This window comes from Mizuhopecten yessoensis, unplaced genomic scaffold (genome assembly GCF_002113885.1).
Source record: "Mizuhopecten yessoensis strain PY_sf001 unplaced genomic scaffold, ASM211388v2 scaffold11125, whole genome shotgun sequence".
Lineage (NCBI taxonomy): Eukaryota > Metazoa > Mollusca > Bivalvia > Pectinida > Pectinidae > Mizuhopecten > Mizuhopecten yessoensis.
Window position 1 is genome coordinate 954706 of NW_018408892.1, and position 18691 is coordinate 973396.

General features: G+C 36.1%; 1 protein-coding gene across 4 annotated transcripts in view; it reads left to right on the plus strand.

Moving 5' to 3' along the window:
• LOC110466222 (DENN domain-containing protein 3-like) overlaps nucleotides 1-18691 on the plus strand; it is a 39411-nt gene that overhangs the window by 4626 nt on the left and 16094 nt on the right. For 2 of the 4 annotated variants that reach the window (XM_021522604.1, XM_021522607.1), the window contains exons 2-15: nucleotides 2664-2876; nucleotides 5284-5683; nucleotides 7153-7277; nucleotides 7605-7747; nucleotides 8776-8884; nucleotides 9238-9435; nucleotides 10165-10305; nucleotides 11552-11721; nucleotides 12020-12130; nucleotides 13359-13461; nucleotides 14540-14685; nucleotides 15282-15426; nucleotides 17198-17334; nucleotides 17894-18069. In XM_021522604.1, the coding sequence (XP_021378279.1) occupies nucleotides 2760-2876; nucleotides 5284-5683; nucleotides 7153-7277; nucleotides 7605-7747; nucleotides 8776-8884; nucleotides 9238-9435; nucleotides 10165-10305; nucleotides 11552-11721; nucleotides 12020-12130; nucleotides 13359-13461; nucleotides 14540-14685; nucleotides 15282-15426; nucleotides 17198-17334; nucleotides 17894-18069 (2221 nt within the window). In that variant the 5' untranslated portion in view covers nucleotides 2664-2759. Of the gene's footprint in view, nucleotides 1-450; nucleotides 473-504; nucleotides 672-2663; nucleotides 2877-5283; nucleotides 5684-7152; nucleotides 7278-7604; nucleotides 7748-8775; nucleotides 8885-9237; nucleotides 9436-10164; nucleotides 10306-11551; nucleotides 11722-12019; nucleotides 12131-13358; nucleotides 13462-14539; nucleotides 14686-15281; nucleotides 15427-17197; nucleotides 17335-17893; nucleotides 18070-18691 lie in introns of those variants that run through there. The other 2 variants (XM_021522608.1, XM_021522606.1) reach the window with 2 other exon arrangements.

Genomic DNA, 18691 nt, shown 5'->3' on the forward strand with positions numbered 1-18691 from the left:
AAAAGGTGAAATTTTGGCCTTTTTTGAAGTGGAAGAAATACAAATTAATACACATTTTCAAAATGGCCGCTGCATTGGTAAATATTTTAATTTCTTGTAAAAAAAGTTCTACAAACAACAGGCATCTAGTTTTTTGACATATTTTTCAAATGCATGTTTTCTAATAGAATTGATCATAATTTGATAAATATTACAAAAACCCATTACACCAGATCAAAGCGAGACTTGAATGTGATTGAAACCTCAGAAGAGTACATCCTTAATTAAGCTGTTCAATGGTCCAGAATATGACCTAAATTTGAAAACTTCGAAACTTAAGATTGAATATTAACTGAACAAGCCACTAGCTACTAAGCTTTCTCAGGTCACCATTGAGCATCTCAGTCCTGACCCCCCGATATTTACATGTACACATGTTATCACATGTACATCCTGTGTTGCCAATTTAAAATCAAGGTCACAGCTTTAGTGGGTAAGGAAATTAATCATTCTATACTCTAGCTTGTTTCATATGAATAATACATGTATACAAAATATCTATTCACCTGGTGGTGTAGGATGTGTGACTTAGCATACATATACATTTTCTGATACGTGACAAATGTTCTCTACCCAATGATCTCCCCCTACTGCAGTGTATACTGGTTTGCTGAAGGTCCCCGTATGATCAGGTGACTATATATTTTTCATTATTTGTCTGATAAAAAGTTTGTTTGGTTATATCTATAAAGTGTGTCATTTTACTTTTACTGATCCATATAGAGACTCCACTGTTCTGTGGTTTTGTATATACAGTAACATCCCCACCCTTTAATTTTTCTTTGGATAAAACTGTGTTACATTTGACCCTGCCATGGACACTTCCACAGACCAGGTAGCTCAGGTGTTCAGAGCGACAGCATCACAATCAGAGATCCTTAGTTTGAATCCTGGTCTAGGCCCACCTTTTTTTTCTCTCTAAGAACAACATATATAGTTGATACTATTTGGTTATTACATTTTGATAATTTTTCATAAAAGTCTTGCAAGGATTTCTCAAAGCTTTATTATGTCAGGGAAAACAGCTTCCATTGGGTATAGCTACAGTTTTTTGAAGTGCTACTCGGATCCCCGAGGGGCTGATATTCCCCTATCTCACCCTCCAGGAGGCCTAGGTGAACGATTCTTTTTCTGTACCCTGTTCAACCATTGTGTATATCATATGCATAATGTTTATGTTCACCCTTTCACCCCTATGCAACTTTATAGTAGACTCTACCATGCATTGATATGGATGAGTCCATTATGGTCTACAGTGGTGAAAGGGTTAACATTACAGGCTAAATTCAGGGTTGACATGACGTTGATGGATTGATGACGTGACGTCATTGTATTGTTGACGTGATGTCATACCATTGTTATTAATAGGGGAATCCTCCGTCTCAACCCTAGGGCGAGACCAGGATTTCTCTTATCCTGGACAGGAGTATCAACACTTTTCCCAGTGTGAGATATCCTTGTCTCACTAGGGTTGAGACAGGGGAATTCCCTATGTTTGGCAACTTAAGAATCTTCCTTCTTGGGTTGAGATTCCCCTATCTCACCCCCAAGGGGGTTAGAAATTTGATTAGTCTTATACCGGTAAAAGTGTGGATACATCTGTCCAGGCTAAAAAAAATATTCTCCCCAGACTTTTATATACATGCTTTAGACTTAAATAAATACATATTAGATCAAGATTTCCAATATTCTCTCATTTCCCTGTGTGTAAGATAGAGCTGTCCAGGGTAGGAAAGGGGTGTAGGAAATTTCTATCTTACACCCAATTTCACGTGACGTGACGTCACATTATGGCTCAACACTGAAGTGACATCACGAATTTGGAACTCTCCGATGCCGCAATGCGGAAAAGGTGACGTGATGAAATAAAAACCTTTTGCGATACATTTACCATACATGTTAGAAAGATGTGATTAATTTTTCTGCGCAAACACTGTTTGCAAATATGAGATATGTTTAATCTGACTGGCTAATTAGTTTTCGTCTAAAAAGCTCAGGGGAAAAATTGATATTTTGAAAATGGTGGCAAGTTCAAATGCATTTTCATGGTTTCTGAGCTCATTTTGGTAGTTGGAATGAGACATAAATCCTCTTTCATGCCCAGTGGTGTAGGATAGGGAAATTCCACCCGAGGGATTTTCAAATTTGGTAAAACCCGAGGCAAAGCACAACTGCACTCGACAACCTTTAGTCCAGGAAATACATTTTTATAAACTTTGATGAGTAATAAAGTGCTTATATAAACAAATTGTTTGAGTCAAAAATATTTGTCATCTGAAATGTGATGCCTCATGACATCATTTTATTGTAATAGATTGGTGTTTTTTGATCATTATGAAATCCCTCAAAACGTGATCAACAAATGACATCACTTACTGGTATCTGAAATAAACAATCTTGACATAAGCCTGTCATGAAGATTCTTTATCTTCATCTTGACAATTTGCTGTATTTCTTTGTCAGTGGCAGTTTTGCAAAGAAAAAAAAAATCACAATACATACAGGAGAGTATGATAATTCCACGTACAGATATAGCATTTCTTTGTCCCGCAAATAAACAATACATGTATGATTGATTAAATTTATTAAAATATTAAGCTATCGATTATTTCATTTACTTTCAGGTGATTCAATATGTTGCAGGAAAATGATCCGATGAAACTCTGTTCAACTTGACTCCTGAACCCCGACCTTGACCTTCTAATGATCAATACGTAATCATGTCCGACCAGATAATGCCGGAGTCTTCCCCAGTCCGGATCCACAACAGCCTGGCAGAGCTCTTCATCTTGGTCGGACTGGATGACAATACAACTCTTATTCCTGCCCATAAATCGGTCAGTACTGTATGATTATGAATATGTTTTTTAGCTCGGCTATTCGAAGAATAGGGGGGCTAATGTAGTCACCCTGGCATCGGCGTCCCACCTTCCGAGGTTAAAGTTTTGTTTTTTTCCAGACAGTGTTGGATCATCACACTCAATACACAGTTGTCTATTATGAGTTTAAGTCATTTATATAGAGTGTAAGCAATGTGCTGGACCATATTTTCATATTTTTTGGCCCAAAAACAGCTTAATTGGACTTTGTTAATTTCTTAACAATCACTTCACACAGATGTTTCTACACATTAAACAGTCCTTGAAATATCCTGGTGGTAAGTGAGGTGGCAAATAAAATGACAGGCACTATATCAACGTTTTACTATACATGTGTTTCTTTTGATAGTTGCAGTTTTATAATAACATACATAGGCGAGCTATGCTGTTTCTTTTAGCAATGTTTTATTGCTTTAGATTATAGCAAGATCCAAAAATGCTACACACAAAATATGACCCAGTCTTAGAATTTAGGGTTAACACACCATAGACGGTAGGTCTATGAGATGCAGATTTCTTATTTATCACAAAGGAAGACAAAGGATTTCATAGAGGAGTTTTTCACTCGCTACTATTTCTATCATTGAAATAAATTTGTCATAGAAAATAGCGTAAAAGATAACTTGTTCTATGAAGAAAATTATTTCGAATAGATCTATAGTATTTTTCATGGTGATTGTTTATCCCTTTCACCACCGTAGACCATAATGGACTCATCCACATCAATGCATAGTGGTCTTCTAAAGTTACATAGGGGTGAAAGGGTTAAGAGTCTGCCATTAAGTTCTTATGACCGACCGTATGATGAAATTTTATCAATATTGTAAATTAAAATGAGAAACATTGAGACCTATTTGATTTTTGCTATTACAGAAGACCAATTTTAATGCTCCCCATTGTAGTGATTTCATTATGAATGCAACCTGTATAAAGAGACCACCTGTGTTAAGAGACAACCTGTATAAAGAGACCACATGTGTTAAGAGACAACCTGTATAAAGAGACCACATGTGTTAAGAGACAACCTGTGTTAAGAGACAACCTGTATAAAGAGACTACCTGTATAAAGAGACCACATTTGTTAAGAGACAACCTGTATAAAGATACCACCTATGCTAAGAGACAACCTGTATAAAGAGACCACTTTTGTTAAAAGACAACCTGTATAAAGATACCACCTGTATTAAGAGACAACCTGTATAAAGAGACCACATGTGTTAAGAGACAACCTGTATAAAGAGACCACCTGTGTTAAGAGACAACCTGTATAAAGAGATCACCTGTGTTAAGAGACAACATGTATAAAGAGACCACATGTGTTAAGAGACAATCTGTATAAAGAGACCACCTGTATAAAGAGACCACCTGTGTTAAAAGAAACCTGTATAAAGAGACCACATGTGTTAAGAGACAACCTGCATAATGAGACCACCTGTGTTGAGAAACCACTTTTTGGAACTAACCAGGGTGGTTTTTACACAGGTTTGACTAAACATAAAATATTGATGAAAATTAAGTTATGTTACAAGAATCAGCATTGTAACTATCTGTGCAGGATAGCGGTCTTTGGGATAGGGTTTGTGGGATGGGGTTTCCACCCATTCTATACATTTGAAGTTAAGGGTAGAATTTTAAAGGCCCAGTCGAGCAAAATTGGCACATAATCAGCACCTGTGCTCTGATTGGTATACAATTTTGACAGAATAAGAGAATAAGGTAATTAAATATGACTGGATTTTTTTTAAGTAGCAGCACCTAGGATGTTATTAATATGAATTAATCATAATTAATTGGAATATGAGCAAAGGTATAGAATCCTTAAACACATTAACAGATATTATTCATCTTACTCATTTGGCTAATGAAATATCATATGCTTTCCCGTTCTCTTCTTCCATAAAGAAATAATGCAACAATACAGTTAGTACAGATATAGTTTCTTCATACTGCATTTCAATATTATCATTAATTTTCCTGTAAAAAAGAATCAGAAGGGTGGTTAGTATGTCACATTGTTGCTAGACAGTATTTCTCATGGTGATTGTTTAACTCTTTCACCACTGTAGACCATAATGGACTCATCCATATCAATGCATAGTAGAGTCTACTAAAGTTATATAGGGGTGAAAGGGCGCCTAAATGGATGCTATGCGGCAGGTGATGGGCATATATTGTTTCATCCCTGAAGTACTGTTGTTATATGAAATATTTATAATTTATTGATTTGAAGATTAATGTGTTATTTAAAATTGTCAGACAAAAAGATATATTTCACGGTATCAAACATTTTGTTTAAGATGTCATTGGAAATGTTAGTATAAACTGGTGAACTAATTCCAACTTTACCTCTATTTCACGGGACCAGGATTCCGGCAATGATGATATACTGGAAAATCTTTACATGCAAGATTATGAGCCTCAGGTGTTGACTGCATTGTCGGCCACCACCATGATGCATTTCTTTCCGTTCCCTCGCCAAGACATGGAATATCCGTCCATCAACCTCAAGGAAGCGTTCTACTGTAGTAACACAGACTCCTCATCCTCACAATCGGGCCGATTTTTTAAACGAAACGCACAACAGGGGAAGCAACTCCGCACTCAATCAGTGTCTCCGGCTAGCGTCACTCGCCTCATGTCGATACGGTGGCCCCAGGGTGGGGGCAGGACAATGAACGCTGCCCACAGTCAATGTTCTTTCAGTAATTTAGATTTCCCTGTGTCGGAGGAGGTCATTAAGTCCATCACAACATTCTGTTTCCCAGGTAAGTCGAGGACATGACCTACACATATATATTTTTGTTTGTGTATTCACAATAATCTTAATCTTACATGTTATAAACCAAACTCTGTATTAACAGAAACTTAAAACCTGATAAACCCACACTTTTTATTAATATCACTGTACAATTTTATATAAAATGAAATTAAGTAATCAGGAAATCTGTATAATTTGGTTTTTAAAACGAAATTTCACTGACATACAGATTCAAACCTGCGTAATCTTCATGTCTGTATCAACTAGATTATCCAGCTAAAATATCCCACTGTATACAGGGATCCTACATGTATACAATTCAAAAACTCAACTTTTACAAACAAGACTGGTTCATTTGGTATAATTAAAATAAGACATTAAGTGTCACTACTTATTTCATCCCTGTTACACGATTAGGGATAAAACAATCTTATCAGAAAACCTCAGGTGAAAGGGGGGATATATGGTATGCATGTTGTCCGTCCGTCTGTTTGGTGTCCGTCCATCTGATGTCCGTCCGTCTGTCCTGTCATGTATGATAATTGTTTCTGGGTTAAAGGTTCTTCAATTTCCATGCAGGTTTGATGATGATGGTGATGATGATGATGATGATGGTGATGATGATGATGATGATGATGATGATGATGATGATGATGATGATGATGATGATTTTTGACGACCATGATAATAATGATGGTAGATTGTGATAATGCTAGATCCATGCCCTTGTGTGTATGTGTGAGAATGTGTGAATGGCCTGCTTATGTATATGTATATGTATATGTATATGTATATGTAATGAAATGCTTTGAAAAAAGAAAACATTACAAAAAAGACAAACTTCCATGCAGGTCACAGTGACCTATATTTCCACTCCGCTGATCATGAAGTCAATAAAATTCAGGTCATAAAATCCTAGCTGGTGTTTTCATACAACCCATAGCAAACTTCATGAGCTATTACATCTAACGGAGAAAGTTCATCACACGTCATAATTAATACCTGTCGTATTATATTCAAACCAGTGCATCATAAGTCACAGTGACTTGCATTTATCAGACTTAGTGGGTTTTTATGCCCCCGCCATAAAATGGGGGGGGGGGCATATAGTGTTGCCCATGTCCATATCCCATCCCATCCATGAGCGGGGGCATTTATTTCTTAAAGTCATTTTCTAGTTTTTATCTACCTTTTGCTATAAGTTAAAAGTTGTGAAAAACATGGTAAAATGGTGTTACAATGTACCATCTCAGCAAATCTTCATGTCACTATTAACATATTGTTCTTCAATTTTGGTTCTAACAAAGTAATTGGATCCGGAGGCTTCAGAATAACACAAAGGAGTTAATACTATGTCATATGTGATTGTGACGTAGGGAGGAGCATTGTTTCTATTGAGCTTTATAATATGCATATGTGGTTTATCTGCTTATCTGTGATTATTGGTCAACAGTTACATATTTTAATCCACAACAGATAATATGAAGATCTATGCAACAGAGCCCGAGAGTTTTGCCCACTTCCTGGTACTAACTGACATGTCAGGGGTCAAAAGCTACGCTACATGTTTAACCTTCTGTCGACCTTTCATTGTTGAAAAGGTAACATATAATATACCAAATTTCACCTTAAAACTTCACAACATAATATATAAAATTTCACCATAAAACTTCTCATCTGATTTCATTGCATGACAAGGATTTGCTAAAATAGACTCTGAATATTATTAAAAGGCACGCTAATACTGTATAAACAAATATTGTGTTCAATTATTTGTGAATGTTTGAAGTTCCTTCATAATTAGGATCAACTTTATGTCAATTATTGCGAGATATATATTAGGTGTCAACATTTCACGGTTTTAATTCTGTATCTTTCAACCAGAAGTTACTCTTATCATTTGTATTTTTTGCACATTTGAATTGAAGGATGACCAAGACTATGTGTACATGACACTAGACACGACCAATGAACCCTTGACCGCTGGTCAGTACAGGAGTTTTATCCCTCACTGTGGCATCTTCATCTCCAAATTCCCCTACTTCTCGACAACCAAGGATATAATGTCTTAGTAAGTAAATACAAAATGTGATACATATTATACAGACCATAATCCTTAACCCATTAACCCCTGAAGTCCCATTTGAACCTCACCAAATTAAAGGCTGGGCAAGTTCAGTGTGAATATGTAAGGGTGTATGAATTAAACATTAAATTTTACAGTTATTAAATCTGCAGCCTCATATCTACATGTGTAAATTGGAACATTCTGGTATTGTTACTTCTACAAGTATGTCTAGTCACCTTGACCTTGACCCAGTCTTGTGACCTTGTTCCTTACTTCCACAGTACTGAATTGCCCTGATCTGAGATTGCATTGTGTACGATTGTGACTGATAAACCAAACAGTGTGTTTATACCTTTGTCAAAACCAGTGTATGCTCTAACACACTACGACCTTGACTCCTGATCCTGTACCCTGACCTTGAACCCTATTTCTAGAGTGTGTTCATATTTGATTTAGCATGGTTGCACCTAATGACCTTTAAACAAGATGCTTCTGAAATCACCTACTTATAACATATATACCCTGATTTTGGAGGGGGTGGGTGGGGGGGGGGGGGCTCTTGATTTTTTACGCTCATATTTAGATAACCTGAATCACTCTGTCATTTTACTTACATTATATTGTCAAATAGGGGTCATAAATGTAAGTATTTTTTAGACATCTTTGGATTAGGCCATGAAGTTTTCCCTCTTGAATATTTTTGAAATTCTGCCAAGTATAACATCAAGGTGTTCTTGATTATTTAGCTTAGAAGAACTTGACCCTTGACCTTGTTTTGTGATCTTGGTGATCTTGCAAGCTAGCAACTCAATTGACCCTTGACCTTGTTTCATGATTTGTCCTCATTTTCTATAGAACTGTATGGTAAACATTTCCTGGATGAACAAGTAACAAATCACATGTTACTCTTCGACAAGAAATTTATTTGCATACTCAGACCATTAACCCATTGACCCCCTTACCTGTTTCCTAACCTTTGATTCTTGTCTGACCTTGACCCCTTCTGCACCATTTTGTCCTGACTGTTACAGCATGGTATCCCTTATTACCAAAAAACCAGATGACATGCTGGCCTACATCAAGGAGTTCTCGCACACATTGACCTTGACCCCAGTGCCCCCAGCTGGCCCTGTGGCTGTGGTAAGTTTGTAAAACAATTGTTCATGGGTTGATTTTCATGTCACCTCCATTGTTGACACCTCACAATTTACACATATCAGACGGAAAAAAATGTGCAAGAATTAAATAGCATTTTCCTTTGGGATTGTTAATCTCAATTGATAATTTGCTGCAAAAACTGTGTTGGCTGTCAGAGGTATGCATAAATTGATGGGCTATATATGTATCATACTTTTTTAACTTCACAAACAGGAAACAATGACTTCATTGGGAAAACATTAATACTGACCAATGCGTTTTATGTACATAGAATCTACTTGAGTTTGAACAGAGGCTTGATTTTAAGATGAAATGTTTTGCACATACCATTTCAGGAAATATGTTGCGACAAACAGACATTCACAATCTATCCCCCCGAGAAAGCAGACAAACCAGTGATCAACATACCTCTTCATTTAGTCTTCATCAGTTTCCATGACGACCAGATACTTCAGGTGTTAGCTGCTCTTTTTATGGAGGAGAGGATAGTGTTTCTGTCATCGAGCTATGCCCTACTGACCACAATCTCAGAGGTAAACATTACTGACCACAATCTCAGAGGAAAACATTACTGACCACAATCTCAGAGGTAAACATTACTGACCACTATTACAGAGGTCAACATTACCGACCAACTTTGTCATAATTTCAGACAAGATAGGTTTTTTTTCAATATCTGTAACTAACTGAAATCTACTATCAAAATTACCTGACCATGGCTCCAGTGTGTAGCCACCATATGTCAATAGCTGTATGAACTTCAATAACTTCCACCTGTCTATAGAGATATCTTGTCTGAAACCACCACCTGTCTATAGAGACCACTTGTCTGAAACCACCAACTGTCTATAGAGACCACTTGTCTGAAACCACCACCTGTCTATAGACACTGCTTGTCTACCACTTGCCATCCCATATTTGAAAACAACAAGAATTATGATGACACATTCAATTGACAGAAGTGAAATGAGAACTTGTCAAAATATGGCAGGGAGGAACAAGAATCGATCAATCTGTGATGTGGATGCAGAAATCTAATTACTTGGGACAAGATTTTGAGTATCTAGAACTACATATGAAAGCCTTGTGTGTGGACAGATGAAAATCGCGAACTGAGATTTCCTTGTCTACACCAGACTTTGGTGAAACAATCTATTTGTGTGAACAAAGTTGATAATTTTGTACAATATTAACTGTAAATAAAGCAGCTAGATTGGAATGTAGTATTACCAATAAACATTTGCATTTGTTTTGTTTTTCAGAGTTTTCTAAGCTTCTTGTTGCCATTCCGATGGCGATTCACCTATGTACCTGTCCTATCGCTGAAAGCCTTGGACCTACTAGATGCTCCGGGCACTTTTATCATGGGCTGTCATCTAAAACACCGCAGCTTAGTGGAACAGGTACTGAAATCTGCAGTGTCACTCAATTTGATGGAAGCATCAATATCACTACAGGAAGTACAATCTATGAAAAAAACTTGAAATTGCCATGAAAATCCCATGAAGCCATGAAAACATACCATGAAATTTCATTGGTTTTTCAGTACTTTTTCATTTGATTTTCATGGTTTGTATTCATGGGGTTTTCATGCCATTTGCATGGGCTATGTTCCAGTAGTGAATCTTCATGCGTCGATTGATTTTACGGTGATATGCTGGCCTTCCATGCAGATAACTGGAGTTTAAATCTCGGTATATGAGGGTTGCTTTTTCAGAGGTGTTCATACAAATGTATCTTCTGTTAACCATAGATCCCTTCAAGGTTTGTTGCAGAAATATGCATAGCCATGTATAGGCTCTGTACCAATGTAAGTAAAAGTCATAAAATTAAGAGTTAAGGGCTGCAAAAGAAGATGGCTACCATGAAGATCTTTGAACTAGTGCAAGTATGAAAGAGTTAATCAAAACAAGAAAATCATGCAGGGCTAAGAAAGGATGGCAGGGGAAACAAAAGAAAGTTGGTATATATATATATTTTATATTGATGTATTGAATTTAGAAGAATATTTTAGCAAATGTAATGGTCTTACTGGTAAACAGGATTACACTGACAGTATATTGGGATATTTGTATTCATGAATAGATGGTATAATTAGGTCCCCCAAACGAAGTCAAACTGACGCTCGATTAAATGAGCTGTGCTATCGGAACGAAGTCTCTTGGTAGCCATCTTGCTTGCACAGACTACCGACATACTTGAGGGTGTAAGAAACGGAGTAAAACCAATAAGTTCCCCAAACAAAGTGGGGGACTTATCGGTTTTACTCCATTTCTTCTTCTTTTTCTTCCGCCTTTGTCTGCACGTTTTCTCATAAACTATTTGTTTGGTTCCAATGAAACTTTACTTGAGTATTTGGGCGTATGCCTAGATGTGCAAGACAACTTTTTTTTTCCGCAGTTGCGCATCCAAGATGGCTACGGCGGCCTCCGATATATTAACATATTTAAAGGTGTACGCCAAGGTGATGCCATTTGTCCCTCTCTTTTTCCTTAGCTTGGTATGTAAGTATATAGTGGCACTGTCAACTCTACTCTGGGACCTATTTTGCATCTTTGCGACTACGGGGACAGTTTGTGGGAATCCTTTAATGGTCCCCCATTACAATTAGTACTTGTTGTACTGTGTGACTGTATTTCTGTCTGCCAGGTTGAGGGTCTGGTTGTGGTAAACATAGATGAGGGTACGGTGGTGGTGAACCCCACCCATATGACCTCTGACCTCCACCATATACCGGCCATCCCTGAGGAGCCAGCAACATCCTTTAGAAAAGTCTGTAAGAGGGCCCGGGTGTTTTTTGAACTGGAAGATGTTCAGAGGTAAACTGTTGCTTTCGTATGACCTTGAAATGACCTCTTTGCTTCTTTATGGAATGTGATTCCTTTATCTAAATATAGACCTCTACATTTTCATAGACTTCCAGGAATTTCATAAAATCACTGAATTTACAATATTAATTAGCTTCATGTATTTGTACAAACCTCGCTTTTTGGCACTTGAATACATTTTTCGCTTGCTTTATTGTTTTTTTGTGAGAGATTAATTTTCCTGTAAGTTTGTGGAGAGATTAAGTCACATCTTGAAAATCTTCCACAAGTGATCAATCCAATATTGCAGGCCTACCTGTCATGATGTCTCCGAAGAAAAGAAGATACAAGAAACCCGGATTCGCAGACTCAATCGTGTGATAGAAGATGGCTGCCTGGAGCTGATGGTGAATCTCTTCAGGTATAGACATTTCCGCAGCACAACTCATTATTTTATTTTTTTTAAACTTTCAGTTGTCCACTTCACTTTCAGTATTCAAAATGAACATGGGGATAGATATCTGGCCCAAGATTCATGACTATTCCTTAACTTAATTCATTCACTTCAGATTTGTCATCAGAAAGCATTACTGGAGGTTCAAGCTTAATTCCAGCAATGTTATCCAGAGGGAAAAGTACAGAAACATTCATGATAAAATAGGCACCACATATTTCATTTGTAGTCATGTTTTTCTATTGAAAAGTACTTTGATTAGATGGACAATTCTGAAGCCAAAGTGTCGGATCAACAAAGAAGCTGTCAACTGTAACTGCATTTTTGTTTTTAATATCTATACTGGGTGTGTAGAGTATAATCTAGACGTAAATGTGTCCACTGGTAGAACTTGGGAAAACTTTAGGTATTTAGCAAGCAGCAGCAACATTTATATCACCTTGTTTACAACTGGCCCAACAACCCTTAAATATCTGGTTCTGTTCATGGAATATAATTATGTATATATTTATTTATATTATTTATATCAACTTTCACTATGAATCAATCACAAAGTTGTTATTCATAAAGGCCCTAATTAGTTGCATATCAAAAATATATTTCCGAAAATGTAGTGATGAACCCTATTATCTATATTTATGGGCTGATTGGTCGAGTGGTTATCACTCCGGCCTTCTAAGCAGGCGGCCGGGGTTTGATTCCCGAAGTCGTCGTACTCATAGAATATTCAGAGAAAGTGTTTTCTCCTGCCCACACAACTCCAACAACGCAGATGGAGTATAAATTGGTCTGGGGTGGGTGTTGTGGTATCTGTGCTCTAGCATTCAAGTGAGGTGGCACTATAAATGATACCGTTGGAAACACGGTCCCACAACAAACAGAACACAAAACATCTCCAGCACACGCAGGCATACACACATAGGGAGATATTAGCCAGGTGGCATAGGACTAGTAGTTAGCACCTGATAAGGCAGCTCCTGCGAATTCCTGAAAATTGTATTGATTAATGTAAATGCTTAATTATTGTATTAATTGTATATCTATGTACTGTAAAGCGCTTTAGAGTTACTGTTTCATGAATGTTCCTGTACTTTTCCCTCTGGATAGCATTGCTGGAATAGTAATGCTATATCAAATATTGTATATTAATATCATTATATTATCTATTTTAATTTCCTCTTACAAAACTTTCCAGGGGGGTTGTCCTGGAAGTGAGACCGGAACATCACAGCTTCAACAAACAGTTGTTCGTGGAATCCCAGGGGAAAAATGCTGAGGACAAACTGTTTTATGAGGAGGTATATATAAATGATAGGATTGGTATTAACCTAAAGGCAATCATATATGGCTCCCATAGGTTCCGATTACGTTAGACCTGAGTTCACACTTAAAATCAGTTTATTTCTTTTCTCCCTCCCCCTCCATGGAGGTGGAGGGGATTGGGAAATATGAACAATGTTGTCTTATAAATAACCAAGACCTTATTGTTTACAACAGACAATATCATTTGTTGAATCCTTTTTAGAGAAACCTGCTCATTGATTACTGTGTACAGTGACGCGACAGTCATCTACACCATAATCATATACTAGCCGATGTTTTCAAATTTCCATGGGGAAATTTCTGCATGCTTAAAATTAAGACATAAACAAAATGTGTGTATACACCCCCTAGTGACAAAATAACTCTTTAAAATGACATATGTCAAATTGTTCTTTCAGATGAAATCAATAGATAATAATAAATAATAATAATTGGAGGTTCTTATATACCGCTTTATCACAACCTAGTTCGTAGGTCGTCTCAAAGCGGTTCACAAGTTCTTATCCGTGGTTATAGGGCCTTTGCAACCAGCCAATACATTTCTCAACTCCCTGGGGAGATCTTAGAATATCGGAATAGTTTAGCAAATTCACAGGTTGAAAATACTAAATTTAAGTGTCCAATTTCGAGAGTCTCCCTCGTAAAGGGAGAGTTGGCAATTATGCATAATATACTTGAAAATTGGGAATAAAAGAAAAGATTTAACAGTACAATTTTAATGCACTACCAGTGTTATGTAGAGAATACAGTATCGGTTCAAAATATGTACGAGTAAATATATTCACATGTACTCTTGATATATACTTTGAGGAGTGTGACTCGTAGCCCATAGGCTGTTCCTAATCAACGTTAAACAAATAAAGAATTAAATTAAATATTAACATGTAGGTGTTATAGTATATGTATGATATACAAGTAAGCCACGTGAAAAATTGGATTTTTACCAAAAACGTTTCACCAGTATTTATATATATTATGTATCTAATCGTATCTATAGAGAGAGATTTACAAAGGTAAGCACAGATAAAAAAAGGATCTTTCCCTCAATGTCAGGTTTTGAAGAAAGACATGTTTAAGTCATTTTTGGACGACCGCCTCCAGGAGAAAACAGACTACTGGACAGAGTTTGAGAGGAAGACTCGACAATTCATCAAACAGGCAAGCGTTGGCCATATCCGAATCTCCAATGTCCACCCCAGGTAAGTTTATTCCAGAAACTACAGATCAACATATATATTAAGTGAAATAAAAAAATGTTCTTTTAACTTCTTATTTTTGGGGAATAAAATGTTAATTTTGTTAGATCCAGAAGTTTTTAATTTGACCATTTTATTTGGTCACCATGATCTTTTTTTCTGTGCAAAAATATACAGTTTTTGATGATGAAAAAAAATATTATTTGACTTATTTTCATTAAAAGTGTTTTGCAAAATGTGGTATATTTCAATACCAAGTCTTTGACAAACTTTCTCAATTTTTCGTGTGGGAGAGACTGAACAGCATATTCTGAAAGATGCACATTGATCCCTATTTTATAAAATAATGGTCTGAAATACCTAATAAGTTTCAGCTGTGCAATGCTAATGTATTAATTGAATTAGAGTGAAAGCAAAAACACAAGGAATTATGCCTATTTCATAATCAATAAATGAAGGTGAAAAACCAGAACTCTCCTTCAAAAAACGGAGGTATGATAAGTATAACTCTCATGGGGAACAGTTAACTTATTGACAGCTGAATTTCTGCCAGATACATGTACCTCATCAAACTATTTCAGTTTTCTTATCAATTTCAGAAAACCTTTGATCAAACAAGTCTCCTTGTCAAGAATCCATGAAAATCCTTACGAGAAGCCGTTAGTGATCGTCCGACTTTCACAGAATAATTCTTCATCACGATATGTAACATCTTGTATCACATCTCTCAAGATGACTTTTAAGGTAAACTTATCATAAGTATTTTATCAGGAAATCATTTTTAGCTCACCTGGCCCAAAGGCCCATGTGAGCTTATGCCATACTGTTGCGTCCATCCGTCCATCAACTATTTGTTTTGAACGACTTCTGAAGAAGAACTGGAGGACCTAGGGTCACGACATTTGACCAGTAGGTAGATGGAATGGAGTGCTATAAAGTTTCCTCATTAAAATGACCTTGACCTTCTTTCAGGTCACAGTCGTCAAATATGTTAAAAACTTAAAACAACAACATCTTAAGAACCATTTGGTCTAGAGACATGATAATTGGGTATGTTATGTAGATTAGCTGTGTGAATCTTTTTCTTTATTACAGTAATGAGGTCAAATGTCAACTTTAAGTGCTAGTCAGGTGTCAAAGGTCAACATGGGTTAAAAGGTTTAACAATTTTCCTCTCAAGTTCAATGAGGCCCAGGGTCATGCTATTTGGCCAGTAGTTACCTGGGATGGAGTGCTATCAAGTTTACTTATTTAAATGACCTTGACCTATTTTCAAGGTCACAGAAGACAAATATGTTTAAAACTTCAAACAACAATATCCTTTAAACCATTTGGACTAGAGTCATGACACTTGGGTATGTTATGTAGCTGTGTGAATCTTTTTCTTTATTACAGTACAAGCTCAAAGGTCAGCTTTAAGTACTAGCCGGAATCAAAGGTCAATGTGGGTTAAAAGCTTTAAAATTCAAATTTCAAATTTCAAACAACAATATCTTAAGAACCGTTTAAGAGATGTCAAAATGTCTTGTGTTCTAGTTACCAAATTTGGTCGGAAGTTACCAATATGTCAGTTTCATTAAACAAAAGAAACAAGTGAGCGATACAGGCCCTCTGGACCTCTTGTTATAACTAATGATACTTTGCATGAATATGTTTCACACCTTGTACAGTGTGTATCACCTTTCAAAAAAGGCTTCAGTGTATTTTATTCAATGCTACTTGTATTGGACGGGTTGGGTATTCCATCCACCTGTATTGCAAATTAAAATAAGCATTGCAAAGCATATCAGTCATTAGAATATGAATACTGTAATACACGATATGTCACATATGTAGGTACATGTACCAAATTCAGTGTTTAATGTTTAAAACTGATTTCTTAAATTTCACTTTCAGCCAATTACATATGTAGTTTTGATTGCAGTAAGATTACATTTGTAGTTTTGATTGCAGTAAGATTACATATGTAGTTTTGATTGCAGTATAAGATTGCATATGTAGTTTTGATTGCAGTAAGATTACATATGTAGTTTTGATTGCAGTAAGATTACACAATATTATGTAGTTTTGATTGCAGTAAGATTACATATGTAGTTTTGATTGCAGTATAAGATTGCATATGTAGTTTTGATTGCAGTAAGATTACATATGTAGTTTTGATTTCTGTAATATAGCTTTATCATCATCAGATTATATACCTTAAGTTTTGATCGGATGTTGTGTTAATTGCTGTAAGTTTTGATTGCTGTAATATTGCACCTGTAGTTTTGATTGCTGTAATATTACACCTGTAGTGTTGATTGTTGTAATATTATACCTGTAGTGTTGATTGCTGTAATATTACACCTGTAGTTTTGATTGATGTGAGATTACACCTGTAGTTTTGATTGTTGTAAGATTACACCGGTAGTTTTGATTGCTGAAAGATAACACCTGTAGTTTTGATTGATGTGAGACTATACTTGCATTTCTGATTGCTGTAACACTACAGTAATATGCATTTTTTTCATTCCAGACCAGTATGGCTTACCAGGAGCGGGCATCGTACCTTTACCTCACGGCAGTTTTCAAGTTTGCAGAACATGATCACATTGGTGCTCTCAAAGACATTATAACTCTCGCAGCCATTGACTGGAACCTTCTTCCAAAAAAGTATGTAGGTTAAAATTGTCTGTATTCAATATCTGCAAAACTAAACCCATAGAAATGAAATTTTACAGTCTGACCTAATATAATCAATTTATTTTTTCATTTTATGCATGCATATACTAAATTATCTCTTTTCTTTAATTCAATTACCAAAATGGCTTGTTCCAGATCATCTTTCTAAACTTAATCTACAGAAATAGAAAGACTTTATATCATTTTTCACTAAACTGACAAGTTCACTTTTGGCAGTAGTCAGTGTTACGGGAATTAACTCCTTCACCCCTACAGTTTTAAACTGGACTTGCCCAATCTTTGATTTGGTAAGGTTCAAATGTGACTTTAGGGGTGAATGGGTTAAAGTAAGAGATCAGGCTTCTGAGGATTGTAAAACAATTTTGATGAAAAAAGTTATCCAATGTTTCATATTACTGCATGATAAATGCCCCTATTAAGATAAATGGCAGGGAATTTTTCCTGTCAATTATGATAAATCGATATTAATATTCATCATCAACAGAAAACACATAGATGTAGTCAGTGTTTTGTGGATATATTTTCACAGACTTGTACATGAAATCCACAATCTGCTGACGGCCCAAGAGAAACAGACACTTGAAAATGTCCAGGGTTACACCAACATCATAGAGACACTGAAAGAGGAAAACCAATCGATGGACAGCACAATTAGGCGTTACCATAACCACAACGACATCATCAACATACCGGACTACGATTTACGTAAGTTTCAAAACATGTTCAAAACTTCGAACAGAAAAATGGATGTTAATAATAACGAGCGAAATCATTATGATCTATGTTTTTATACCAAAAAGAAAAAAAAATTGCCCTTCGATCTTTTATATAATTTTATTAAGTGTTGAGTTTTGCTTATACTATTATTATTATACTGAATATATCTTTACTGAAGGGCACTATATATTTACACCTTTTCACCATTTCAAATTTCCTTTATCATTCTTGATTTGAAAGGATGTAAAATATGGCAGTGAAAATTTCACATTCACAAAAAATGGTAGTTGTCATTCCCTGCTTAACGTTCAGCATTACCGATAAGGGTAATGGCAATGACTGGTTCACCCGTTGTCAGTATAATGTGACAGGGAGGAATGTTGTGCTGGGTGCCTTCAGCATAGTATTTCAGTGAGATAGCACTATAAAGTCAGCATCACATCTGCACTATCACCAGGAGGCAATTACCCAACATACCCTGTCTCCAGCATACATACACACATGGAGGGACTTCCTTAAATGTATATCAGAAAAAAGAATCACATTGAATGATATTTAGAATGAGTAATTCAATTCCATTATATTATTACGAACGTATAAAACCGCCTGT